The 27074-nt window shown below is 43.7% G+C and overlaps 3 protein-coding genes across 4 annotated transcripts; 2 read left to right on the forward strand and 1 right to left on the reverse strand.

The window, feature by feature from the left end:
• The first annotated feature begins 4732 nt into the window (after nucleotides 1-4732).
• LOC112894663 (lipoamide acyltransferase component of branched-chain alpha-keto acid dehydrogenase complex, mitochondrial) lies at nucleotides 4733-9038 on the forward strand. Of its 2 annotated transcripts, XM_025962437.1 has the most exons (8): nucleotides 4842-5157; nucleotides 5241-5399; nucleotides 6417-6542; nucleotides 6979-7358; nucleotides 7454-7701; nucleotides 7794-7882; nucleotides 8393-8620; nucleotides 8715-9038. In XM_025962437.1, exons 1-8 carry the CDS (start codon nucleotides 4939-4941, stop codon nucleotides 8826-8828), a joined length of 1563 nt encoding a protein of 520 aa, XP_025818222.1. In that variant the 5' UTR covers nucleotides 4842-4938; the 3' UTR covers nucleotides 8829-9038. The 2 variants fall into 2 exon arrangements, with proteins under 2 accessions (XP_025818221.1, XP_025818222.1); XM_025962436.1 differs by having other exon boundaries at nucleotides 4733-5399.
• A 3605-nt stretch (nucleotides 9039-12643) lies between these two features.
• LOC112895415 (protein trichome birefringence-like 38) lies at nucleotides 12644-18037 on the forward strand. The gene is made up of 5 exons (XM_025963364.1): nucleotides 12644-12966; nucleotides 13075-13246; nucleotides 17070-17236; nucleotides 17325-17483; nucleotides 17561-18037. The coding sequence occupies exons 1-5, from the start codon at nucleotides 12644-12646 to the stop codon at nucleotides 17886-17888; spliced, it is 1149 nt and encodes a 382-aa protein (XP_025819149.1). The 3' UTR covers nucleotides 17889-18037.
• Nucleotides 18038-22851: 4814 nt separating this feature from the next.
• On the reverse strand, nucleotides 22852-26392 carry LOC112892697. The gene is made up of 4 exons (XM_025959825.1): nucleotides 24926-26392; nucleotides 24340-24436; nucleotides 23036-23127; nucleotides 22852-22929 (listed from the first exon to the last, which is right to left on the reverse strand). Exons 1-4 carry the CDS (start codon nucleotides 26390-26392, stop codon nucleotides 22852-22854), a joined length of 1734 nt encoding a protein of 577 aa, XP_025815610.1.
• Between the last annotated feature and the right edge of the window lie 682 nt (nucleotides 26393-27074).

Below are 27074 nucleotides of genomic sequence, written 5' to 3' on the forward strand. Positions count from 1 at the left end.
AATCTTGATCGTTGTGATTGGTCGAGAGAGGAAAGGGTTGAAGGCAACCCGGCCTTTGTGGGCTCTCAATAGAGATGTAGCTTCCTTTGTGGGAGTGGACTTCAGATCTTCATCTTGTGTCTCTTTGTAATTTTTGTGTTCTTGCTTTTTCTAAAGTTGCCCTTTTAAAATATAGCTCGATTTATTTGTTGTGGGTGTTTTAGGCACAAATGTTCCATTGATCTAGAAGTATAAATCTTCCATACTGTGGAAACTCATTTTCAAGTTTTGTTGGATATTTTTAAGTTTAATTTGATACGAGTAACTAACCTTGGTAAATTAAGTCCACGTCCAGTCAGTAGTCAATCAGGATTGAAACCCGGTCGGCCAAATTGGAGCAGAATTCATCGGTTACTTTTATCCACTTTTTCTTATTAAACTTTAGATTAGGATATTAACCCCCTCAAAGCGACATCAAGATACCTTTCAATCATCCTATATTCATAGTTCAAGATTAAGCTATGTCTTACCACACTTGAAAAACAAGATAGCCCAAGGGTTAAAGTTGTCTTTGCTCAAGTTGGCAATGGGCGGGGCGAGGCTGGGGAAGTGAACCCGTTCTCCGAAATGTAGCCCCTACCCTGGCCAAAAATGTAGTCCGGAGTGGCGGTCGGCGGGGGATGTGGGGCCCTTGGTGGGCGGGTGTGCTGCTCCTGAGAGGGCGAGTGCTGACTCCAGGGCGTGTGCGTGCGGAGCTTTGAGCGGCAGTAGGCGGCACCACTGCCGGTGGCCGGGGCGAGCAGTTGGTGCTCTGCTCCTGAGCGAGCGAGCACTCACTCCTAGGCGCGCACGCGAAGCTCTAAGTGGCGGTGGGCAGGGTAAGCGTCCAAGCAAATGTGTTGGGTGCTCTTCTCCGGAGCGGGTGAGCGGCCGCGGCCTGAGAAAGGGTGGAGAGGGAGGAGAGGAGTGAGGGTTAGGGTTTGCTTAGGGGAGGCTGGAGTATATATATTTTGTGTGTTCACTGTGTTGGGCTCCATTGGGCTGACTATTACATGGGCTACATTCCTACTTTTTTTTCTTTTGAGTACCCCCGGGCAATATCCCTTCCTGGACCCGCCTCGCCAGCCCCTTGGGGGAAAATGCCCCCTTTTCAGTCCTTGATGGAGCGGATCCATGTTACCGCAGGGCAAATTGCCACCCTTAGTCTTTGCCTCTGACTTGATGATGTCAATTGTCATGACAGCCAACGGACAAAAGTGGCATAGAGGATGGAAAAGTTAAATGATGGAATGTAAGGGAAGTCAATTTTTTTATGGTACATAAGTAAACTATATATAAATATCAATGACATAGAAGAAATTTCATGATAATAACTTATGACAACTCAATCATTATATTAAGCTCTGATATATTAAGTATTAACTATTACATTGCATAAATATTTAAGAATAAACAATCAAAACTCAATCTCGTAGTAATTATCTAATTTTGGATGACGATAAACTTTTTTGTTAGGGTTAGGATACTACCAGTCCCGTGGAATCATATAGAACCGAAATGTATAATTGTGATGCTATAAAAATTATGATATATGGTGGGATCATCATGGTTTCGACTTCTTGTTTTAGATGGGGATCTAAGTTCCAAGCAACCTTGGAAGGACTAGCTGTGAGCAATTACCATACTTTCTAGATTAATCCTTCCCTTGATTAAAGCACTTGCTGGTTTCTAGTAGACGAGGAGTATTTTATTTCAAAAAAGGTAATTTTTTTTGAGGAAAAGAGAGCTTTTTATTGCTCAGATAATAGGTTACTGTCGGTACATACAGATAGGGGTACCTCCTGCTAGGGTGTCCAGGCCCTTGGCGTCTCACAATCCGTAATCTCCCCCTCGCCTTATGGGTGACGTGGCATACGGCCCGGGCCTGACAGCTGGGACCGTGATCTCCGGACCCTCCCCGTGCTCTTCCAGGTCCGGGGCTTCTGCGTGCCAGGGAGGCTGGAGAGCTCTCGGGTAGCCCCCGTAAACCCGGACTCCCCAGGAGGTCCGGGGCCGCCACGTGTGATGGCCAGACCATCACAGGCCAGACCGCTCCAACCGGCCTCGGGGGGCCCGGACCCCCCTCCACCCGGGAAGGGGTCCGGTGCCGCCTCGTGCCGCCCTACAGTGGGAGCGGGGCTGGCCCTGCCACGTGCCTGCGGCTGGAGGCCCTTCGCGGGTCTCCAGCCCATCTACCAGCATTCAATGCGGTAGCTGGGCCGGGCGCGCCCAAGTCAAAAAGCACGGCCTGCCACTGACACACGGGGCAGGTATGCTGACACCACGGTAAGCCTACCTGTTTTTAAGGCGGCGCGTCGTATCACCGTGCACAGTGCGCAAGTTGTGTATAGTCCCGTCACGGCGCTACGCGCGTGATGATGGCCTGAAATAGGCGAGCCAAGGCGTGCGCTGTAACAGTGCGCACGCAACGGGTCAGCGTCGTACCACCGCCTGACAGAAGGTTCCATCCCAACAGTGACAGCACGGGTTTACTGTTGGACAACACTGACACCAGACACTGTGCAAGGCAAGGCTGCACACGGCCATATCCTGGCTGTGGATACGCACATCAACTTCCCGATCGAGAGGACTACGGAGAGGAGCTCGAGGTGATGACCTCCATATCTCTCGTAGAACAGGCTCCTGTTGGCCGGACCCACCTGTCGGGGCCCGGCTCAGTGTAAGTACTCCCCTTGGACTATAAAAAAGGGAGAGTGCGCTCGATAGAAGACAGATTCAACACACACATCTGAACACACACGCCTCAGGCACAGCAAGGCTTCCCAAAGTAATACAAACACCAAAGTGGACGTAGGGTATTACGCTCCGGCGGCCCGAACCACTCTAAAATCCTTGTGTTTTTCCTACGTTCATCCACCCAACGACAAAGCGCTCCTAAATCTCCTCCAAACCTATCCTTAACTAGGATTAGGCGGGTGCATTCCGCCACCCGGCTGGAGATTTCCTCCGACAGCTACACTCCTAAGCAATAACTTGCTTTACACAAGCCGGCGCCGAGAACCTCCAAACCACAGAGTGTTTTGTTCTCTTTGCCGACTGCCGAGCTCATGAGGCGCACCATTTTGCTCTCTCTTCGTGTGGACGATTTTCCATTCAACTAACACACTCCCCCATCCCAACAATCTCGTCCAGGATGAACTTAAATAGAGACCGCTGTCCATCTCATTTGGACAACGGGTTTACCAACGCACTACAGTCTGTCTGCAGGACGACCTTTCCTCCGCACTATTCCGCCACCAGCATCGTGCCTACACGCACGCCAAAAAAAAAAGTAGATGAGGAGTCTACCTAACAAATGAGTTGAAAATCTGAATATGGATATCCATATTCATACATGATTCAAATGTAATGGTACAAAACTAAATATATCCAAATCCTTTTTTATTATTTTATCTATTTGAATCCAGATTCATATTCAAAAAATATTCGGACACTATTCGTATCTGGAAAGGCACATGATATTACTATCAATGAAACTATTCAAAGATCATCTCTATGACTAATGGCTAATGGCGAATGATATTAATTTCAATACTACTGATGATAGTACATCATTGAAACTATTTAGAAGTTATCTCGACGACAAATAACTAATTATTTTAATTTTTTATCATTAATAAGAGCAACTTCAGCAAAAGTCTCTAAATTAGACCCCCCAATGCTAAATAGGGTCTTCCCGTATTTTTTTGGGGCTTCCAAATTTAATTCAACTCCAGCAATAGCCTTTAATTATGAATTATAATTGAGGGCTTCTCTAGAGACTCTCTAGGAACAAAGGGTGGATGAGAGAATTTGGAAGCCTCCCCAAAATAGAGGCTCCAGTAGAGGATCTGTTGGATTGCATCTTTTTTATTTAACCCTCTAAAACTTAGGATAGAAGCCTGTTTAGAGGGTCTGTTGGAGTTATGAGTAATAATTAATGATATTAGTCTTACTATTACTAACGATATGTAAAGTTTAAGTTAATAAGCTTAATATAATTGAATACTTTAATCTTAATATTGCTTATCATGTTAATTTTAAACACTTCAGTCTTCCTATTTATTTATTGTTTGATAACTATTTATAGTTTTTTATTCTATATATATATATATTTAATTATTGAATTATTTATTGATAAATATGTTTCAGTGAGCTGTTTTCTTTTTCTACATGTGTTATATATCCGCTATTTAATTTCTAGCAAATGAATACATGCTATATTTCAAAATGAGTAAATACACGAATACAAATCCAAATTCAAACGGTCAATTTTGTATTCGCATTGGATCCTCTTGCCCCTCCCAGCTGCTTGTCCTTTTAGTTTGAGAATAGCAAATTTCGTATTGTTTCACAAATTGATTCTAAGTACCAAGCATATTTGGCTGATTATTAGCCAGGGGCCGAGCTAGCCTATGTTGTTCCGGTCTTTGGACACCATGGATTTATGCAAAATCAGTGGAAATCACTGTTCTGCACTGCATTGCAAAGGTAAAGACCCCAGCAAGAGATAGGAAAGACCCAGCAACTCAGCTGGCTTCGCCCCTGTTTTAATTAGCGCACGAAAAAGTTTCACGTGCAGCACGGATGAACGTTGGAACTGCACATGGAATTGTATCGATGTCGTCAGCTTCACATCGGGTAGGAACCTCGCGGATAACTTAGAGAAGTGTGTTAAGCTCACGCCGCCAGCTCAGCTCCTGTTCGACCCATGCTTTCCACGAAGCATGGGCGCCGAGCAGCAGCTGCTCGCACTCGCAGAGTCCCGCACTCCTCTTCCTCCTCGTCTCGTGCTTCGCATTGCAAACAAGACGACCACCACCGGGCCAACCAATCGAAAACCCAACTCCCAGATCATTCACCATCAGCAGCGCCTCCTCAGCGGGAGACGACACGGAGACGTCACGTCGCCTCCCCCGCATGGCCTGGGCGCGCCTCGCCTCCCGCTGCCGTCTCCGCCCGGCCGCCGCCTCCGCCGTCGGCCGAGGCCCACGCGCCTCGCCGCCTGCTCCGCCTCCGCCACCGCAGGCGGGACCCACGTCCCCCGCCGCGCCGCCGCTCCGGCGGGTCCTCCGTCTCCCCCAACCCCACTCCGCCGCCGCCGCGTCCTCGGCGTCGCACGCGCGGCTGCTCGGCGACGTAAGTCCGCGAGCCCCCTGCCCCACCTCCTCGGCACTCGCTGCGGTTTTGATTTTGGACTTGGGGCTCTGGAGCATGTGCAGCGGTGGCAGCGCCTGGGGGGCGCGAGGAGGTGGCTCGCCAGCGACGCCTCCGCGGCGCCGGCGCCGGCCGGGGAGGCGGCTGAACTGGTGGAGGTGCCCCTGGCGCAGACTGGGGAAGGCATCGCCGAGTGCGAGCTGCTGCGCTGGTTCGTCGCCGAGGTGAGTGCCGGGCCGGCTGCATTTTTGGTTGTTGCTCCCAGCGGAATTGCGCCGTGGGGAATCGGGTCATGCAACTGTGGATTGTGGAGCTATGCTTGTAAAAATCGAGGAACGATTTCGTTTGTTAACGGTGACGGATTTTGTTTCCCAATTGTCTTGCAACTTAGTGCGTATTATTGGGTCATACAGCATAGTCGAGCAATTTAGTTCCACTTATCAGGGAAGGGAATGGGCACAGGCAGTGAAGAATTTAGTTTTGATTTCTTAACATTGCAAAAAATATGCCCTGTTCCAATGCCATTCTCGGCAATTTGATGGCAACCAGACAAAAAATCATGCTACTCACTGGTCTAGGGGCGATCACAGGTTCAGTAGCAATAGTGCTTGCATTTTGCCTCATGATATCAGTTGATGCGATATCAGTAGCAATAGTGCTTGCATTTTTCCTCATGGTATCAGTAGCAATAGTGCTTTCGTGTTATAATGTTGTGCGAATACGCACCTTGGTTTCCAATTGGCCTGTTACTTGAGTACTTGCTGCGGGAATAGCTGGCCTAAACACTGGAGGGAACTCAAATCGGTTTTCTGCTGGAATTCACAAGCTTATGTCACACTCCAATGAGAGGCTTTTAGTAGCTATAAATGGCCTGTGCCATCACGCACAGTGCGGATTGCTTCCTAACTGTTTTTCTACTGTTGCTCATGTTATGTTATTCATGTTTTGAATGTAAGCTTCCCTTTTTCTAAGAGGGGTTTTTGTCATTGCATTAGAGTTTTCATTAAACTTTTCTTGAACATAAATAGTGGAACGAACTACAGTATTAGAAAGGAATATGTATGTCACAAGAAAATAAACAAGCTCCAGAACACTATCTGGGAATGAGATCAGAAATTCAAATTAGCCTTGAATAGATTGTGTCATAAGCTTTGCTTGTTCACTCATCTTGAAATTTAGTATTCCTGCCTTGCAATCCCTGTATAACTGGAGTTGACTTTGCTTAGATATTCATTTTGCAGGGTGACCAAGTAGATGAATTCCAGCCACTCTGTGAAGTACAGAGTGACAAAGCAACTATCGAGATAACAAGTCGTTTCAAAGGAAAAGTACATCAGATTCACTTTGGACCTGGTGACATAGTGAAGGTAGTTATAAGATTACTTTTGTCAATTTTACCTCTCTAACTTATGTGAACAAACCTGCTAGCATGTTCTACAAAACTTAAATGTGCTCTGTGGAGAGTCCTGCATTGTAAGCTCCCTAGGTTGGTTGAACTTGTATTGCTGGAAATTACTTAAGTCAATGTGCTCCCTCCAGTAAAAAAATATTTCAAGGTGTTGGTTTGACCAATTTTTTCTATTAGAAATATCTAATAAATGTCTGTGATTATGAAGTGCTTTTCAAGACAAATCTACACATGATCTTTATGTTTCTTAGTAAAATTTCTAAAACTAGCGATGGTTAAAGTTTAAATAGTTTGATGGGATATTAGTCAAAGCGTGAAGCATTTGTGACTGCAGGGAGTATCTCCACTAACTTATTTTTTTTCAAGAACTTACTAAGTCAATCTGTACTTATTAGGTTGGTGAAACTTTACTGAAAATGATTGTGGGTGACAGCCAAATTGTACCACCAGATAATATATTTCCATCCGCTGATAAGTCACATGGAGTAGAGTCTGCAGTTCCTTCAAATGAAGGCAATATTCCTACTGGAACACTCTCTACACCAGCTGTTAGGCATCTAGCGAAGCAGTATGGGCTCAACATAAATGAAATCGTTGGAACAGGGAAAGATGGTAGGGTTTTGAAAGAAGATGTGTTGAACTATGCTGTTAACAAGGGTCTTTGCAAAGAACAATCATCATCTTTGGAAGAGAACATTGATCAAGTTGAGTTACTGGAGGAAAGGAAGTCATTATCCGACATGCCTTTGTATGAAGATAAGAAAATTCTTCTCAGGTACTGTAAAAGTTTTCAAGATGTCTACTTCAGGATGGTAGGTCACACTCATGGCCATTCAGTAGTAATCTTAAGTTGAGCTTTCCTTTCTGCAGGGGTTACCAGAGAGCAATGGTCAAATCAATGAGCCTGGCTGCAAAAGTTCCACATTTTCATTATCTGGAGGAAATAAATTGTGATTCTCTTGTGCAACTGAAGACCAGATTTCAAAATGAGAACAAAGATAACACTATCAAGCACACTTTCCTTCCGTTCCTCATAAAGTCACTTTCTATGGCACTGAGTAAATATCCTATGTTGAACAGCTCTTTCATTGAGGAAACCAATGAGGTAGTGTTGAAAGGTATGGAAATCTTTGAGTTCTTCATTCTGTTCTTGTTTCCTTTAATCTTCAAGAACGATGAAGTTGATGACAACTAGTATTTAATTTTCTAGGATCCCATAACATTGGGATAGCAATGGCTACAGCACATGGTTTAGTCGTGCCAAACATCAAGAAAGTGCAGTCACTATCAATATTGGAGGTCAGCAGCAATTTCTTTTTCTCCTTGAATCCATGATAGTTTTGTGGCTTTAGTCTGTAAATTTTGTCGCCGTAATTTTGTTGCTAGTTTCCAAAAGGTTGAAACAATGAACTATAATAAATTTGGGGTAATTTTATAAGGTGTTTCTTCCTTCTTCAGAAATGATAATAAATTCTTGTACCCAAGTTTGGAGGTAAATATATAAATCTTGTAGCCAAAACTCTGAAGAATGCTTCTCTTGTGATAAACTCACTCAGCTGGCTAGTCATTTGCAAAGCTTTGCAATCGTGCGTGGTACCTGTTGGATATGATACTTATGTTATTGACACTAGAGAATTTGAGGATTGGCAAGCAGACATGGTTGTTTTGTGCTTGATATCCCTAAATTTCTAATCATTTTAAACTGTGATTGCACCAGATCCTAGAGAATGTGAGGATTGTCCAGTAAATATGGTTGTTTTGTGTTTCGTCTCCTTAACTATCTGATCACTTTGACTGTGATTGCACCAGATCACAAAGGAATTGACACGGTTGCATGAGATGGCATCACACAACAGGCTAAGCACTGCGGATATTGAAGGTGGCACCATAACCCTTAGCAACATAGGCGCCATCGGTGGCAAGTTCGGCTCTCCACTTCTGAACCTGCCTGAAGTTGCCATCATTGCCCTGGGGCGCATTCAGAAACTTCCTCGCTTTGATGATGGCGAAAACGTTTACCCTTCATCCATAATCAACGTATGCTTGTTGCAATACGCGTTTCACCAAACGTAAGCCTCCAGTACTTTTGGTTTCACTAACTGTGACTCCCCAATCTATGCCGTACGTGCAGGTTACTGTTGGAGCCGATCACCGAGTTGTTGATGGGGCCATGGTTGCAAGATTCTGTAATGAGTGGAAGGGCCTCGTGGAGAAGCCAGAGCTGCTCTTGCTGGGTATGCGATGATCCAGTAAGATACTTGATGCGTGGGATTTCCCAGAATTTGTTAAAGATGAGCCGAAATGGAGGCATTCCGGCATCGGAACTTCACACCATAAGCCTATAGGCAGTCGCTCACGTATGTATACAAATAAGACGTCGCCTGCAAATAGTGGACTCGCATCATGTATATGACCGTACACCTTTGCAATAAAGCGGGGGATTTTTTTGTTTCATGGTAAAAGATCATTCGTTATACGTTCGCTGTACACACGCACGCACATTACCCTCACGACCAAGTGGTGCATCCTTCTGGCCCTTCTCCAAACAGAGTGGCGGCTGTTGGTGCCGCTCCATCTCCAAAGAATTTTGAGGGTGTTTTTCTACCAAAATTTATCGAATGGACTCGTGATGGACCATATAATTTAGGATGAGGTAGTTCCTCAAAACTAAATACCTCATAATAGGAAACGAACACAACAGCAACGAAAATACTTTCCATAGCATAAAGAGTATAAACAAAGTAGCCACATCAATTGCGCGCGTGAACCTTTACACTAGTTGTAGTGAAAAATTAATGGTTAGAGTGAACCGAACATAGCTCAGTTGTGCAAGTTCTTACTGTGCGAAACCTAGCCATGCATCCGGTTCAAGTTTCTAACTCAGCATGTATGTTCACATTTACATCTAAATATTTTTTTCAAGGTAGGTAGGCTAACGTGCATATCAACAATGTGACATTTGTGGTGACATTATCGTAAATTAATTGGAAGATCTGTTGGTCCAGTCTCTATGATACGTTCACAAGGGTAGTGTATATGTGTGCGCGCATAAATTTATAGGAATAAGTGTGCATGCATATGTATGTTTGCGTTTGTGTTTTGAAAACGGATCATGCTATTTTACGGCCGGTCATATTTTAAGCCAATTATACGGCCGTTCCTTTTTGAGAAAATGGGCAAACTCTGCGTAGAAGTACTCAACTTTCCCTTTATGGCAGAACTCTCCACAGCAGGCACGGAAAGAACACACAAAATAAATATGCAAATTCTATTTTTTTACTCTTCGTTATCCAAGGGGCCCACATAGACTTACTGCTCCAGAAACATACAAATTTTCCCAGCAGGATAACGACAACGACAACCTAGGTTTCCACTGATGATACAAACAGATAGAAATGCAGAAAAATTACTCATGGTACATACGTATCACAAATCCACTATTTTATCGATAATTTGAGAAGCTGATCTACAATTTTAATCAGAATTTTCCAAACAGATCACTATTGCCTGATCCACAGCACACATTGGTTTCAGCAAAAATTACTCGGACTGACACATTCAGACCTTGTGTTGCAGTTCAGGTTGTACACATCAGACTTATGCACGCGATTGGTTGTTACGCTTTGCAAAAACTGTTGAACCAGGCAATATGTACTGCCACACAAACTGCACGCAGCATTTCCTTCTACTTCTTAATGGTTGAAGTGTCTAATATCTACAACCATATAACCTGATCCAGGTCCTTCCCTCTCACTGTTGAATAATTTGGTGACCTGCAATGTAATAAGGAAAATGAAGATGGATTAGAGAACCTATAGTGCAAAAAGAAAAGATGGAAAAATCGCCTACTGAGTTACATTGTTTTGCTTTGATGTAAAAGTAAAAAAATGTCTACTAAATTGCATTTTTCGCATAGTACTATCTACATTTCTTTAATGATGGAAAAGTAAAAAATATTATTGTCGGATTGCATTGGTTTGCCTCGTTCTAACCACATTTTTGCCTGATGAAAAGTACAAAATTGCTAATATAGAATGGATGTAGAACACACTTGTATTATTGCTAATTTAGAACCATATTATTGCCTACAAATTATATTAGTTTGCCTAATTTTGTAGCATATGCCTAATAAATTAGATCATTTTGCCTAATTTCTATCGCTAAGAGAAACAACGGAACAAAACTAACAGAGCACACACAAAAGAAAGATCTCATGCTGATGCTATAGAGTTACTGAAAAGGATTGAAAGGCAGTGAGAAAAAGCAAAGAATGGTATCAATCAAAAAAAATTATTTTGGAGAAAAAGGCCTAAAAACAAGCAGTTCGTAATGTTTGCCTGGTAATTTTTACTAAAGACTTAATAGATGTTGTAATTTTCCCTTGCCGTTACAAATAGAGACTTAACAGAGCAAACAAAAATCATTCCTAAGAAATTTATTCCTTTTAACATATGCAAGGTTGTACGGTGCACTACAGACAATTAGATTGAAAAATAGTGGATGTGTATAATGGAAACAGAAGCCAAGCATTAAAGTAATTGAGCTGAAAACAAAAGCTAAAAAACAAAAATGAGCAACGCTTAATTAATACCAGAACACTATTTGCAAGTACTTTTTGTAAGATACAATGCATAGACACATGAGATACATATTATTACCTATCTAGAACAATATTATTGCTTGATCCCTACCTATATATTGCCTAAATCAGGTCCATGGTATTTGCCTAATGGCATGATTCTTTAAGCTGAACACGTAAAGAAGGCAGCAAAACTAAAAGATACAGTAAGGTGCCACCGGCATGTTCAAAAACCATACTACAAAACTGAATATTCAGTTCTAGAATTCCCTAACCCTTGTCTTTGGTAGATTATGAAAACACTATCAATAACACAGATCGGATTCCCATATCCATGTATTATCAGCACACATCTTACAAAATAAATGTAACTAACAGGATGAGCTCTCAAACCCTAACTGAGCAGATCAAACCATTCAACACCTTCCACACATGCTTTAGAAATCAGAGCAAACCAGTTGAGCCCCCCACCCCAACCCCATGTTATCTCCAATTTCAACTTCCCTTGCCAATTCAAAAAACAAACAAAAAATGAAGTGATTCAGAGACCAAGGAGTGTGAACGAGAAATGGATATCCATAACCCCGAAAGGAGAACTCACTTTCATATTGATCTGCTCCTACCTCCAACTATCGAGTTGCGCTTCATTGTCCATAAAATGTCCATAGAAAAATGCCTCCCGAATCAGTTAAGTTGCTGAAGTGATTGGGCAAAAAGTCCACATAAAACACAACCACGGGAATAGCGGTAACCTTCATCTGCATCGATCCCCATCAGCCTCAGGCTTTGCGCTTTGCTATCGACCAGAAATCCGAGTAGGGGAACCCCAAAATCAGTCCATTCGCACGAGCCAAGGACTTACCTCCGAGTGCGGCCCTCTCTGCCTCCGATTTGCCATTCCCTTTCACAAATCCTGGGATATAGAGAGAACGTGGAGAGAGAGAATCCCCATCTTGAGAATGCGGGGAGAGAGAGACCTGGCTGAGAGAGAGGAAAGCCAAATGAAATCAGCCCGTATCCTAAATAATCTCCATGTTCTCCGACTCGTGGGCCTAATGCAGCATGTGGCTAGATAGAGATAGCCATGCAGATGCACTCACGTACCGCCGGCCGGATTTGAGCCATTACCTTAAAAAATAAGATCAAAACCTAGTTTTAAAGATTTTTGACATAAAAAAGTACCTTATTATATTGATGGAGAGGATTTTCTAAAGGTCCTCTGGTACCCTAAGGATTTTTCTGAGTTGCTCTCCGATGACCTTAGATATAATAAGATCCGTTGCTACTCGGTTGATGCCGCCCCTACTCCCCTAGTAGCGAGATAACTAATCACTGCATCGTCGCCTACTGGTTAGCAGCCACGTCGAGCTGGCTGCCCGCCAGTACGACCACAAAGCTACCACGTCAAGAAGAAGCGAGGATCTTCCTCTACCAGTCCCTCCACCTCCGTTGTCCCCTCCTGACTCCTGTTTGGCAGAAGGATGGAGCGGCGGGACCTGCTCTCGGCGACCATCCTTGCCGTCCTCCTGGCGGCCTGCAGCGCCACCGCCACGGCCGCGAAAACCGCCACCTCCCTGAGGCACGAGCCGCGCCGGGCGGTGTCGGCGTCGGCGTCGGCGGCCGTCTCATCTTCGTCGTGCGACGTGTACCGGGGCACCTGGGCGGCGGACGAGTCGTACCCGCTGTACGACGCGGCGAGCTGCCCCTTCGTCCGCAAGGAGTTCGACTGCCGCCGCAACGGCCGCCCCGACACGGCGTACCTCAAGTACCGGTGGCAGCCCAGCCCGCCCTGCTCCCTGCCAAGGTTCATCGTCGTCTCCGACAGACACGACGCGATGATGGCCCTTCGATCGGTTGCCGGCTTGCCGCGTGGCGTTTGAGCTCAGAGCCTTCCATTTGCCTTGCTTCGTAGGTTCGACGGGCGGAGGTTGCTGAGGACGTGGCGTGGCAAGACGGTGGCGTTCGTGGGCGACTCGCTGGTGGCGAACCAGTACGAGTCGCTGCTGTGCATGCTCCACGCCGCGGCGCCCGGCGCCCGGACCAACGCGTCGTGGGAGTCCGGGTCCATCACCGTCCGTTTCGAGGTGCGTGCGTTCGATCCTGCCGTGATTCTTTTCGCCGTGAGGAGCTGTGATCACTAGGCAGCGCGCGCAGGCGGTGTCGCGAGAGGGCGGGTCGGCGGCCGACGATTAGGCGGGGGCGGCCTTGTTGCATTGGCAAATGGAACACCCGGGTGCCTACGTTCGGAAGGTGAAATGCGTGGGTTGGAGAGAAATCAGACGTGTTTGCGGCTGGCTATTACTTGGCACGTTCCGAAAATGGCACAAAAGATTATCTTTTTCCAATCGTCTCGCTATAACATGCTCTCGGATCTTGCAGTACGATCTCATTGATATTAAATTTATTTTCACAACTATTCTCATGTAGTATTCTTCTTATCATCATTTTCACCATGCCTACGTCCAATAACACCATAAAACCACCGTATGCCTCCTCACCTTATCGGACTTGACATTTCACATTCGCCGGTTACCGCGTACTATGGGTGATGAATCTACATTGTCTTACCATGCACCAGAGTAAAGCAAAAGGTTACTAGTATACTAGTTGACTTAATTTTTTCATGTAAAATGTTTTAGTTTTCTTCTATAAAATGAAATGTGCACAGGGGTTGATTTTAACCTAGCCCCTCCGGACCCACATTCTCGACGTCGTCATCGGCGGCTTCCACCCCTCTACCTTGATGTCCGTGTTTTGGACTTGGCCGGATCCATCCATGCCAGTAGGACCACAAGCAAAACAACCAACAAGATTGATGGCACCAGGCACCAACCTCGCATGAGTGTACGTCGTGTATGGCTCCTTGCTCTTTTTCTTTGATCTCGCGCGCGCATCGTCATTGGTCAATAGCTCGCTGCTGCGCTCTTGCTGCGCATTTCCAAATTCAACTTGGATAGGTATAGAAAACCTGTCGCCGCGCGAGTTTGGGATCTGCCCCCGGCACCCCGAGAGGCAGGTCTACTCTTGCGTTGCGTGACGTGCATGTTCCTGGCACATGGTACCGCGCATTCTAAATGTGTTTATACTGTCAGCTCGTCAGAGGTGGTGTTTCTGTAACAATAGTTGCGAACTAAATGTTTATGCAGCTTCGTGCCATGCCAACGAGGGCGGCCAGTTAGCTTAATGACACTAATAAAAAAGAGGATTTTTAAGGAGGGGTAAAAATGTATTTTTAGGGACGGGTGCGGTATCCGCTCCTGTTTCTCGTAGCTAAAAGTAGCCAGTCGTAGGGACGGGTAACGCGTCTGCCTCTAAAAATCAATTCTTATGAGCGGGTCACGGTGTCAGTACGACCCGCCCCTACAAATCAATGTTCAGAATATGAAAAAATCGGAAAAAAAATCAAAAATAGCAAAAATAAAAAATAAAAATATCATTCCCCCACCACCAGCCCCAACTACTACCGAGGTATAATTTTATTTTGATGAAATATGCACACTTGCGTAAACCGGGTTTCGAACCGCTTACCTAAAACCTCGTTCATACCATTCTCTCCACCATACTACACAGTCATTTTGACTTTATAGAGTATGCTATTCTTTTATATTAACTCTGAAATTGATTTCTAGAGCCGGATCATGCCATCACCCACTCCTAGAAATCCATTTCTATGGGCGAGTGACGCCACCACCCGCCCCTAAAAATATTTTTCTATTTTATTCTAAAAATTCATATAAATCTTTACATATAGCAAAATAAATAAAAAAGTGAAACTTCGACACTATGGTTATTGTGAACTATAGATAAAAAAATATACCAAGTATATTAAGTGTATATAAAGATTAAGATTGTAGAATCTTAAAGTATGACTTGAGTTGTACGAGATACTATATAGTCACAACCATATGAGAACTTATAATAATTTTTTAGACTATTGATCTTAAATGAAAAGTTATCAACTGCAAAGTTTTAGATCATGTCAATCTTTACAATTTTGATATAAAGTTCCAACTTCATCCGAGATTATATGAAAAAATTATAATTTTTTACGTAGAATCATTTGTACGGGCGGTCTTGCCATCACCCGCCCCTGGAAATGCATTTTTAGAGGACGGGTGACACCATCACCCGTCCATAGAAATGAACACCATTTCTAGAGGCGGGTGGTGACATCACCTGCCCCTAAAAATGCCATTTCTAGGGGCGGTGACGCCGTCACCCGTCCCTGAAAATGGTGGTATTTTTAGGGGTGGGTAACGCCATCATCCGCACTTAAAAATGTATTTATAGGGGCATATCAATACTATAGTAACTGCGCTCCATTTGCAGGGGTGTATTACCTTTTGATCTGTCCCTGGAAAAAATAGAGCATTTCTACAAATCACTTTTTAAGTTGTGTGAATCTCTAATATAATATGTGGATCTCTAATATAATATGTGGATCGTTTCATTCATATACAATTGCATCATTCTTCTTTTTACGAAACATAGTATAGATGAAGACGCTTACATACACCTACACTCACCTTATTATTCTAACTAAAAGCTTCCGCATATCATCGTCATGTTTGATTAACCGCATGCACTTGTAGAATATAACGGGATATATATATATATGAATCTTATTATTACTAGTTGGAATCTCCTTCCATCTAGGATTCTAGGTGGATATTAAAAAAATAGAAAAATTCTAGAAATTATTAAAAAATCAGAAACATCCGGCCATCAATCCGACAACTCTAACGATAATAGTCATTGAATTTGTTATCTTTCCTAATAAATTACTCATCTCTGCTATTATAAAATAGATTAAAGTAACCCCTAAACATGTATCTAAATTACCCATCTCTACCATTATAAAAAAAATCTAAAGTAACCCCTAATCTTTATGTAAATTACACACCTATGCTATTATAAAAATAATTCAAATAACCCCCTAAATTTGCATATAAATTATCCAATTATATTATTATTAAAAGTTAAAGTAACCCTAGAACTAATCTAAATTATATAATTATAACAAAACTAGCACCGTACCCGTGCGTTGCTACGGTAATATAAATTTTACCTTAACCTGTATGAGACCGTCAACTTTATGCTCTTTCAGTTCATGTACAGATCATGCCATGACTGCGTGAGGTATTTGATTGTCCGGGTTTGTCGGATTGAGATTCTCATTTATTTATCCAGGTCCCGATTAGGATTTCGAATGATTTGTCCGGGTTCCAATTAGAATTCCGATTGACGAACCAAGGAATCATTGCTTGCTTTTAGAAATAGTGCAGATATTAAAATGCATGAATATAATATTCTAAATTACTATTTATATCATTATTAATATATTATTTATGTTATTGTTTATATAAAAATACTACCCATGATTTGTGTTACCATGTATTCATGCATGATGGAAGGGAATACCAATTCACGAACAAATAGTTCAATTAAGTATATATCAAACACATATGGAGGTGCGATGCAAAATGAAATATATTGCAACTAGATAATAATAAATATGTAATTTAGAGTATGTGTTAGAATATTTAATAGATGAAAGAGGACATGTGATAGTTAATTATAATTATTAGCTATAAATCTTATTTTTATATTAATTTAAATTAGTCCGTGCGGTAGCACGGGTTGACAGGCTAGTATATATAATAAGAGGCAAAGCAAGAGTAAATATGTGGGGTGTGCACCATTAGCACTATGTTACTCTAAGCTTGCTTGAGGATGTATGGTTTGTAATTTGAAGGGTGCATAATTGGTGAAAATTTAATTGTGTAAGTATTTTTGGTTTTTATTCCGTGGGTACCTGGGCACCGAGGGCTTTCTACGTAGCTTCGCCTAATGCGCTGCCGGACTCCAATGCAACTTTGGATGGCAAAAATCTAATGACGCCTGCAGGACTACGGTGTGACTCTGGTGTACTACTTGTCGCATTACCTGGTCGACCTCGCCGGCGACAAGGCCGGGCGCACCGTCCTCAAGATCGACGCGGTGGACGAAGGCCGCAAGTGGCTCGCCGCCGACGTGCTCGTCTTCGGCTCGTGGCGTTGGTGGGCGCGCAAGAGGTGAGACCTCGATCGTGTAGGCCCGCCCGCTGGCTGGTTGGGTGGGTGTCTGAACTCGCACTGGCTCGGTGTGTGTATTTTGGTGCAGCTGGGACTACATCCAGGATGGCAGCACGGTCGTGCCGGACATGGACCGGACCCAGGCCTTCACCAAGGGGCTCCAGGCCTGGGCCAGATGGGTCGACGCCAACCTCCTCCGAACCACCACCAAAGTCTTCTTCCAGGGATACTCTCCCAGTCACCTCAAGTAAGAATTTGCAAGCACTTATAGGCTGCAAGCCTGCCATGATTTATAATTAACAAGGTGACAATGCAACCGTGCAGCGGCCAAGAATGGGGGGCGCCGCCGGGGAAGACGTGCTCGGGGGAGACGCAGCCGGTGAGCGGCGCCGCGGCGTACTACCGCGGCCAGCCCAACCTGCAGGACGCGATCGTGAGGAGGGTCTTGGCGGGCATGTCGAAGCCGGTGCAGCTGCTGGACATCACCTTCATGTCGCAGCTGAGGAAGGACGGGCACACCACCAAGTACAGCGGCGGCAGCGGCAGCCCCGGCACGGACTGCACCCACTGGTGCGTCGCCGGCGTCCCGGACACCTGGAACACCCTCCTCTACTACTCGGTTCTCACTGCAGGGAACTCATTACGGTCTTGAGCTAGCTTTGTATAGTTCAACAATGACTGGAAAACATATAGTATCATCGCGGGCCTATCTGTTTATTTATTAATTTTAGAAGATTGATTTATTTGGGAAGAAGAATTTTCAACTTGAAGGAATATAGGGACATAAACGGAAACGTTTATTATTACGAAATGGAGATGCAGCAGGAATATTATATATATATAATCTATTCTACACGCGCCTGTAGCTACTCCTATATATATATATGTGCAAGATAGTGTTTGTCACGCTAGGATAAGGGCATGAATGTAAGCCGTTTACATATTGATAATGCATTCTTTGCCACACATAAGCTGCGTGCCAGTTTTCACTTTGCTTCCAAGGATGTGAAGTACATGGATATCTAGTGCTCCCAGAGAAGCTAGCTAGGGTGTGCTCCACTGGTTATGTTGACAAAATTCCTTTATATTTCTCCTTATACTACCTCTATCTGAATTCCTTATACTACCACTGCCAGAGAAGCTTAGCCTCGATCCAGGCCACATGGTCATCACATCAATGTCAACATGCCCAGTTATACAACTGGTGGCCAAGCCCAGTTGCAGGAGAATGCATATGGGCCGCGAGACGCGCTCTCCGCGGCCGCCCTTGCAATGCTGAATGCTCATGGCTGCCCGGACCACCACACGGCGGACATCATCATCTCCGGCAACAACCAGCACCAGACGGCGCTGTGCGACGTGCCCACGGGCACGGGCAGCATGGTCGGTGGTGGACGAGTCGTACCCACTGTGTACGACGCGGCGCTCTGCCCCTTCGTCGTCCGCAAGGGAATTTGGCTGCCCCGACATGCTGCACCTCAAGTACCAGTGGCAACAACCCAACCCGCGCCCTGCTCCCTGCCCAATGCTAACCATACAGATCGGATTTGGTTTGAGTTTTTCTCTCGTGAATTTGAGCTCTGATCTGAAATTTTGTCCATTCTGTTGCTTCTCCATATGAATTTTTTTATCTGATCTCTCATGATTTGAGCTATGTAAAGTTTTCTTTGTTTAGCTCCATATTTTTTCCCCCTATCAAGCCAGCTACAAAGGCAGAGTGGATGAGGAATTTGTAGGACCGGAAAATGCGACCAGAGGGGGGTGAATGGGAGCAACTCAAAATAATTTCGCACGGAAGCAAACAGATCAAACTCCCAAATTTCAAGAACTTTAGCAAATTAGATCCAAATGCGAGGAAACTCGAAACATAGGTTCACAAGATCACTAGAAAGCTATTCCCAAAATATTATGCAAGACAATCAAGTATAAAATACGGATCAAGAAAACCTAGATTGAAACCGACGATAAACCTGACGAAAAACAAATAAGCACGATGCAATGAAACGAGGAACAATACTTAATGATTAAACCAAGTAATTGTTCTTACAAAATTGCATCTAGCCTCCGCCCGATCGTCCTCCCTCTCTTGATTAGAGAGATCAACAAAAATCCCTCACTAGGAATTAAACCCTAGGCTAGACTGGAGAGAGGAGTGCACGCAAGAAGAGCTTCAGGGAGGCGGCTACTGTTGCGCGGAACTGTTCACGGCGGCTACTGTAGCAGACACCCAGAAACCCTAAAAACGCATACCCCTCAATCCTAGGTGCCACATATTTATAACCCATAGGGTGGCACTACGTAAATTACAAATTTGCCATTACGTAAATTAAATTAACGTAATCGGCGCGTATCACGCAATATCATCCTCCACGGCAAACAATCTCGATGTCCGCGATCCTTCCATCTAGCACCATGGCGTCCCGTGATCTCGCCGCACGATGATCCGGAATCTTCTCGCGATCGACAATTGTCCCCGTCTTCGGCCACGTCCGCCGCAACGAAAGTCCGGGATCTTGGTTTTGTGGCTTAACCAAGAAACCGTCCACCAACGTTCTCTCGCTGTGTCGTCAGGTACAGTAGACATACACCGCACGATCTCAAATCCCTCGAACGCAAGTCTTGATCCACCCTTCACCGCTCTCAGTCCATCGGCGTGGCATTATATCTTCATTCTTCACACGTCGCCGCATGTTCAGTCTCCACCTATCACCTGCAACGACACCAACCAAGAGAAACGTCACATGCACACTGTGTTGTTCAATCACTCATCACAAGGTCCTAGCCCACGGGCATCTCAATCTCCCCCTTGATGAGTGCATTGACAACACCACACCACACAAATTTATTCAAACAAAAATAGAGTAAAAGAAGAAAGAAAAGAAAATAATCTAACAAACTTGATCCCCACAGACATGGGCTAGCAACAAAAGCTAGGCTCGACACAATCAAGACAAATGCAAGAGTAACTGAAAAGCTCCAAAGCTGACAAACTCCCCCTATCAAAATGCTCAAACTCAACCTCCCCCTGAGACTCAGCAACATTTCAAAAGCATAATCTCAGCAAGAAAAATAATTAACTCCCCCTGCAAAATGAATTTGTGTCACTCATTCTCCCCTTTGTTCACAAAGCACTCCGTCAAGTAAAAGATACATGAGGGGACGGCACAGATAGAAGCTTCAGAGACATATATCAAATACTTATACCAGCGAACCAGCAAAACCAGCCGTTCAGAAAAGCAGCAACACAATGCAATGACCATAGAAATTTAAATTTGAACCTTTTGAAAACCAATTAGTCAGACCATGCAAACAAATTCAAAGCCAGTATCAAGCTGAAGACAAGACATATAGCAAGCTCACACGACGGGTAACAAAGCTTCCAATCAAAGTTCACTGCAAATGCTTGAATCAGGTCTATGCCATGAAAGACAAACCCGTGGCACACACAACACCTGCGACTGGGGCAAGCTGTGAGTAACCAACTTAGGCTGCCATGCCTAAAGCACAAGTCTGTATATACAAACCCAAATCTCAGCATCATATATAATATATATATATATATATATATATATATATATATATATATTGTTCCCAATGTTATATGCTGAATACTGAACCCATTTTTCTTTTGTTGTCCCTGCTGATCTGGGATCTTTTGACAGCCCCTGGACTATAAAGTGCCCGGTTCATGTGTGTCTTTGCGACACAAAGAACATCTGTTCTTTCATAGGCCCAAAATAAGCTACATTCACAGTGACGAACCGGTCTTTGACCCATTGAAAGGAGCCAAAACCGAACCGTGAGCAAGATATATGTCGAGTATTCAACCAGATACTAGAAAAAGAACATGTAAACAAGCCTGATAAAATCATGAAGTATCTGTGTGCTGTTTTTAAAACAAAATATGGTCACCCAAAGCATCACAACCTCTCCAAAGGCGTTTATCACAAATTCGCTGAAACAAGTATAAGGCATATGTAACCGAAGCGACAAAAACATTGATACTAGAAAGGATAACACACACCAAACTCACCACGCAAACGTGCAAACGTGGCTTGATCGAGTGGTTTAGTTAAAATATCAGCCAACTGCAGACTAGTATCAACATGCTTAAGCTCAATATCACCCTTTTCAACATGATCTCTTAGAAAATGATAACGAACATCAATATATTTCGTTTTAGAATGCAGCACAGGATTCTTAGCAACACTGATGGCACTAGTGCTATCACACAAGAGAGGAACATGAGAAAACGACAAACCAAAATCGCGAAGGGTAGCTATCATCCATAAAAGCTGAGAACAACAACTAGCAGCAGCAACATACTCGGCCTCTGTAGTAGATTGAGCAACATTGGATTGTTTTCTAGAGGACCAAGAAACAAGAGAAGAACCCAAAAACTGGCAAGTACCCGATGTAGATTTTCTATCCAAATGACACCCAGCAAAATCAGCATCCAAATATCCACACAAACTGAGCGTCGAAGAAGCAGAGTACCAAAGGCCAAATTCAGGAGTGAAACGAAGGTACCTCATTATGCGCTTCACTGCCTGTCGATGAGAGGTCCTGGGAGATGCCTGAAAACGAGCGCACAGACACACAGCAAAGTGTATATCTGGTCTCGTCGCAGTCAAGTACAAAAGCGACCCAATCATGCTTCTATATTCCTTCTGATCCACGGATTCTCCATCTTCATCAGCATCCAAAGCTGCGCTAGTCGGAATGGGCGTTGAAATTGGCTTAGCATCAGCCATGTCGAACTTCTTCAGGACATCTATTGTATATTTTCCCTGATGCACAAATGTCCCTTCCTGTGTTTGTTTAATTTGCAATCCTAGGAAAAAGGTCAACTCACCCATCATAGACATCTCAAACTCCTTACTCATTGATTCTGCAAACTTTGCAACAAGAAAATGAGACGAACCACCAAAAATGATATCATCCACGTATATCTGAACTATTAGAGAATCATTGCCTTGTCTGAGGAGAAATAAAGTTTTATCAACAGAACCCATTTTGAACCCATTTTCAAGTAGAAAAGTTTTCAGTCTAGCATACCAAGCACGAGGTGCTTGCTTCAACCCATATAAAAGCCTTTTGTAACTTGAAAACATGATTAGGAAATTTAGGATGTTCAAAACCAGGGGGTTGTTTAACATAAACTTCCTCTTCTATATACCCATTCAAAAAGGCACTCTTCACGTCCATTTGATAGAGCTTAAAACCACGTGAAGCAGCAAAAGCAAGCAAAATGCAAATAGCTTCTAAACGAGCAACAGGAGCAAAAGTTTCACCATAATCAATACCCTCCTTTTGACAGAAACCCTGAGCCACCAATCTGGCTTTGTTTCTGACAACAAGACCATCTTCCCCTTGTTTGTTCTTAAAAACCCATTTAGTACCAATTGGTTTGCAAGAAAAAGGTGGATCAACCAAAACCCAAACCTGATTCCGTTCAAAATTTTCTAACTCCTCATGCATGGCATTGACCCAATTAGAATCAGATAGCGCATGTCCAACATCACGGGGTTCAAAAGAGGCAACAAATGCAGAATGCGCAAGGACACATTGATTTCTAGATTTATACCTTGTCGTGCGCTCATTCAAGTTACCTATCATTTGTTGAGGTGGATGGCGACGCTGAATATGTCGAGGTGCTGTTCGAACAGAAGTTGCCTCCCCCTCAATGGTAGCTGGTTCATGATCAACAGTAGGTATAGCTGCAGGATCTGCTGTGGATGTGAAAAGCTCTGAAGGCCCATCGTCTATCGTGCTGCTAGGCGTCTGAATGGGAGTTGCCTCGAGCACAGCTGGATCCTCTGTTGCATCATCATCATCGTCAAGTCCATCAACCTCATCTTCAAAAATGCTTTGTCCAATCTCATTATCACCTGCACACTCAAAAGCAGAAGAGAAACAAGGCATCGTCTCATCGAAGGTGACCTCACATGTCTCCTCGATGCGATTAGTATCAAGATTAAGAACCCGGTAAGCTCGCCCTTGCAAAGCATACCCCAAGAACAACCCATCAGAAGAACGTGATTCAAATTTGTCCAAATTTCCTTTTTTCAGAATAAAGCATTTACAACCAAATACGCGAAAATGAGAAACTTTTGGACAACGACCATATCTCAACTCATAAGAAGTTTTCCCCAGAAAAGCTCTCAGAAAAATACGATTAGCAACATAGCAAGCGGTATTGATCGCCTCAGCCCAAAAACGTCTAGGGGTTTTATGTTCATCAAGCATTGTCCTAGCCATCTCAACAAGCGTTCGATTTTTCCTTTCAACAACACCATTCTGAGGGGGGACATACGGTGAGGAAAACTGATGATCAAGACCCTGTTCTGAACAAAAAGCTTTCATTCGAGCATTCTTGAATTCTGTGCCATTATCACTGCGAATTGCTCTAACGACATTATTGGATAACTCATTTTTCAGCTTTAGAACAAGATCATGAATAAATTGAAAAGCCTCATCCTTGGATTCCAAAAAGAACACCCATGAATAACGAGAAAAATCATCCACAATGACAAGCACATACCACTTCCCACCAGCAGAACGGACACGGGCTGGACCTACAGTGTCCATATGTAACAACTCACCCGGTCGTTCTGTCATCACCTGAGTCACAGGTGCATGAGAAGCCGCAATCATTTTGCCATGTTTGCAAGGAGCACAAACCAAATCTTTCTCGAACTTGAGTTTCGGCAAACCATCTATCAAACCCATCGAACTCAAACGGCATAGTAAATCAAAGCTCAAGTGACCCAAACGACGGTGCCACTTCCAAATGGGGAGAGAACCATGAGCAACCAAACAACGAGCTTGTCCAAAAGATTTAGAGAAATCAACCATGAAAATTCGTCCAAAGGGGGAGATTTGACAAACAAGGTTACCGATAGAATCTAGAACTCGCGAATTGCCTTTCTTAAAACGCACTTCAAAACCATCATCAAGAAGTTGTGAGACAGAAAGCAAGTTATAATGTAAGTTCCGTACCTTCGCGACGTCCTTTAGCATGAATTTATTGGTTACCTTGATACAGCCATGTGCCATCACTTTTCCTTTACTATTGTCCCCGAATGTAATGTATTCTTTACCGCTCGCGGGGGTGAGGCTGGAGAACCATCTATCATCTCCGGTCATGTGACGTGAACAACCAGAGTCCATTATCCATATGTTCTCCTCGCCTCCATCCTGCAATCAATAACGAACACGAGAGTGAGCTAATGACTCAACACTGGGGTTAGGATAATGCAATGAGAACCAGTGCTGGGCCATTTGCTCAAAAGAAGCATTAGCAAAATCAAATCTCTCGAAAGAACGACGATGCCCACGAGGGGGAAAACGTGGCATGCCATTCCTATATGGCGCAGGGGCATTATTACGTGAGCGAAAACTAGAAAAGCGAACAACTGGCGCACGTCTAGAGTCACTATGATCATAGGCACCATGTGCAGGGTACCGATCACGTCGTTCAGCACGCTTCCTACGGAAGCAAAACTCCGCCAAATGACCATCACGATCACAAAAATCGCAATGGTAAATATTTTGAGTAGGAGCAACGACAACCTTAGCCTTAGAAGTGGAACCAGAAAAATCAGGCTTAAGGTTATCCAAATGTTCACAAGTTGGTGGCCATGTGTTATTCAGGCTTTTGAAGTGTTTGGGTTTAACCCTCCAAACCTGCTTTTTAGGAACAGACTTGGGAGGTTCTACCACAAAACCTTCAGGTGAGACCGGTGGACTCTTCTCACTGGGAGTAGGCCCATTGTTCTCACCATCTGCATTCTTTTTACCAAAAGTACGCTTCAAATCATAACCAACACCAAAATGCTCACCCCTTTTAATTTGTGCAATAGTCATACCAATCTGGGGCTCACGCACAGAACACCAACCAAGGATTGTTCTTAAATGAATGTTTTCTTCTTCTAAAGCAGCATTGTCCTTCTTTAAGATGGAAATTTCAGCAACAAAAGTAGGACAAGTCAAACACTCAGGTAAAACAGGACAAGTGTGTTTTTCCAACTGAACAATATGGCATTTAGCAACATTCAACTCAGTTTGCAAAATTGGACAAGTAGCACAAGCACCAAGTAAAACAGAACGAGAGCGAAGTTCTTCCAATTCAATCTTAGCACAATCAAATTTATCAACTAAAACAGCATGCTTAGATTGCAATTCAGAAATAGAAACCATATGAATAGAACATTCCTCACATTCTACAGCAGCAGGTGTAGCATCTTTTAGTGTTTTTAATTCAGCAGATATTCTATCATGATCAGCCTTAAGTCTTGCTAGAATTTTATTTTGTTTATCAACAAGTTTAGTCAACTCTTCAATTTCTTCTTCAGCAGAATTTTGTACCTCATTATCAGAAGAGTCGTTGCTGCAGTCATATGCATCACCCTCATTTAAAGCCATAGTGCACATGCCTCCCTTGATGTCAGCAAGAAAACAGAGTCCTCCATCATTGGTCTTTTTGGGCTTCTCATCTTCGGACTCTGAATCACTAGAGTTGTAGGAGGCATCTGAATCAAAGCTACCCAGCGAAGAAAAGAGAACATGTGCAGCCTTCTTGATTTGCTTGTCAGTAAACTTGTGTTGTCCCTTCTTTCTCCCACGCCTATCACTCTTGTTCTTCCTGTCCCTTGGTTGTTCCTGGCGCCTGTAGCTGTTGCCATGCTCCGGTGCCTTCACCTTGCTTGGACAATCAGCAATGAAGTGTCCACGCTCACCACAGTTGAAGCATCCTTCTGAACGCCTTCTATTTCGTCTGTTTTCATATACCCGCTTGAACTTGTTGGTGAGCAAAACAAGCTGATCATCATCAAGTGCCTCCAACTCATCATCTGCAATATGACACAAGGAGGACAAAGCAAAACTAGGAGTAGATGAAAGATTAGCATTAGTGTTAGTACTCCCAGAAACCAAAGCCATTGGAATATTTGAAGAAGAACCAGCTGTGGGATTGTTAAGCTTTTTCCGAAATTGGATGTCGATCTCTTTGGATTTAAGCTTACTGAAAAGCTCATCAGTTGTAAGAGTCTCATAATTAGTAGACTCAACAATCGCTTCCACTTTTGTGCCCCAAACATCCAAGTCGAGTGCATGCAACAATTTGAGAGCCCTTGCATGATCATCATACGGCATAACCGTTATGTTGGCTTTCATTTTGTTGACAAGACTCAAAAATCGAGCGAAAAGATTTTTGATAGACTCACCAGGCGATTGCATAAAATTATCATATTCGCGCCTGTAAGTTTCAAATAACCGGATCTTCACTGCGTTGGTGCCCTCATGAAAATTTTGTAGAGTAGACCAAATTTCATGAGCAACTTGTTTGTCAGAAACACGATCAAATTCAGATTTGCTCAAAGCAGCAAAGAGAAAATCTACAGCTTTGTTATTGTTTTCATATTTTGTAGCGTGAGCTGCATTTGAGGGATCAGCTGGAATCACATAAGTCATATCAATTATAATATTCCAAATCGCAATCCCTTTCCCCTTGAGAAAGGCACTCATGCGAGCCTTCCAGTATGGGTAATCGGTTCCATCAAAAGCAGGTGGATGTGAAGACGAAGTCATGATCGCCACAAGTGGATTTCACAACAGATTAGGTATGAGAAAACCTTAACCGGCTCTGATACCAATTGTAGGACCGGAAAATGCAACCAGAGGGGGGTGAATGGGAGCAACTCAAAATAATTTCGCACGGAAGCAAACAGATCAAACTCCCAAATTTCAAGAACTTTAGCAAATTAGATCCAAATGCGAGGAAACTCGAAACATAGGTTCACAAGATCACTAGAAAGCTATTCCCAAAATATTATGC

Source organism: Panicum hallii, chromosome 5 (genome assembly GCF_002211085.1).
Source record: "Panicum hallii strain FIL2 chromosome 5, PHallii_v3.1, whole genome shotgun sequence".
Taxonomy (NCBI): domain Eukaryota; kingdom Viridiplantae; phylum Streptophyta; class Magnoliopsida; order Poales; family Poaceae; genus Panicum; species Panicum hallii.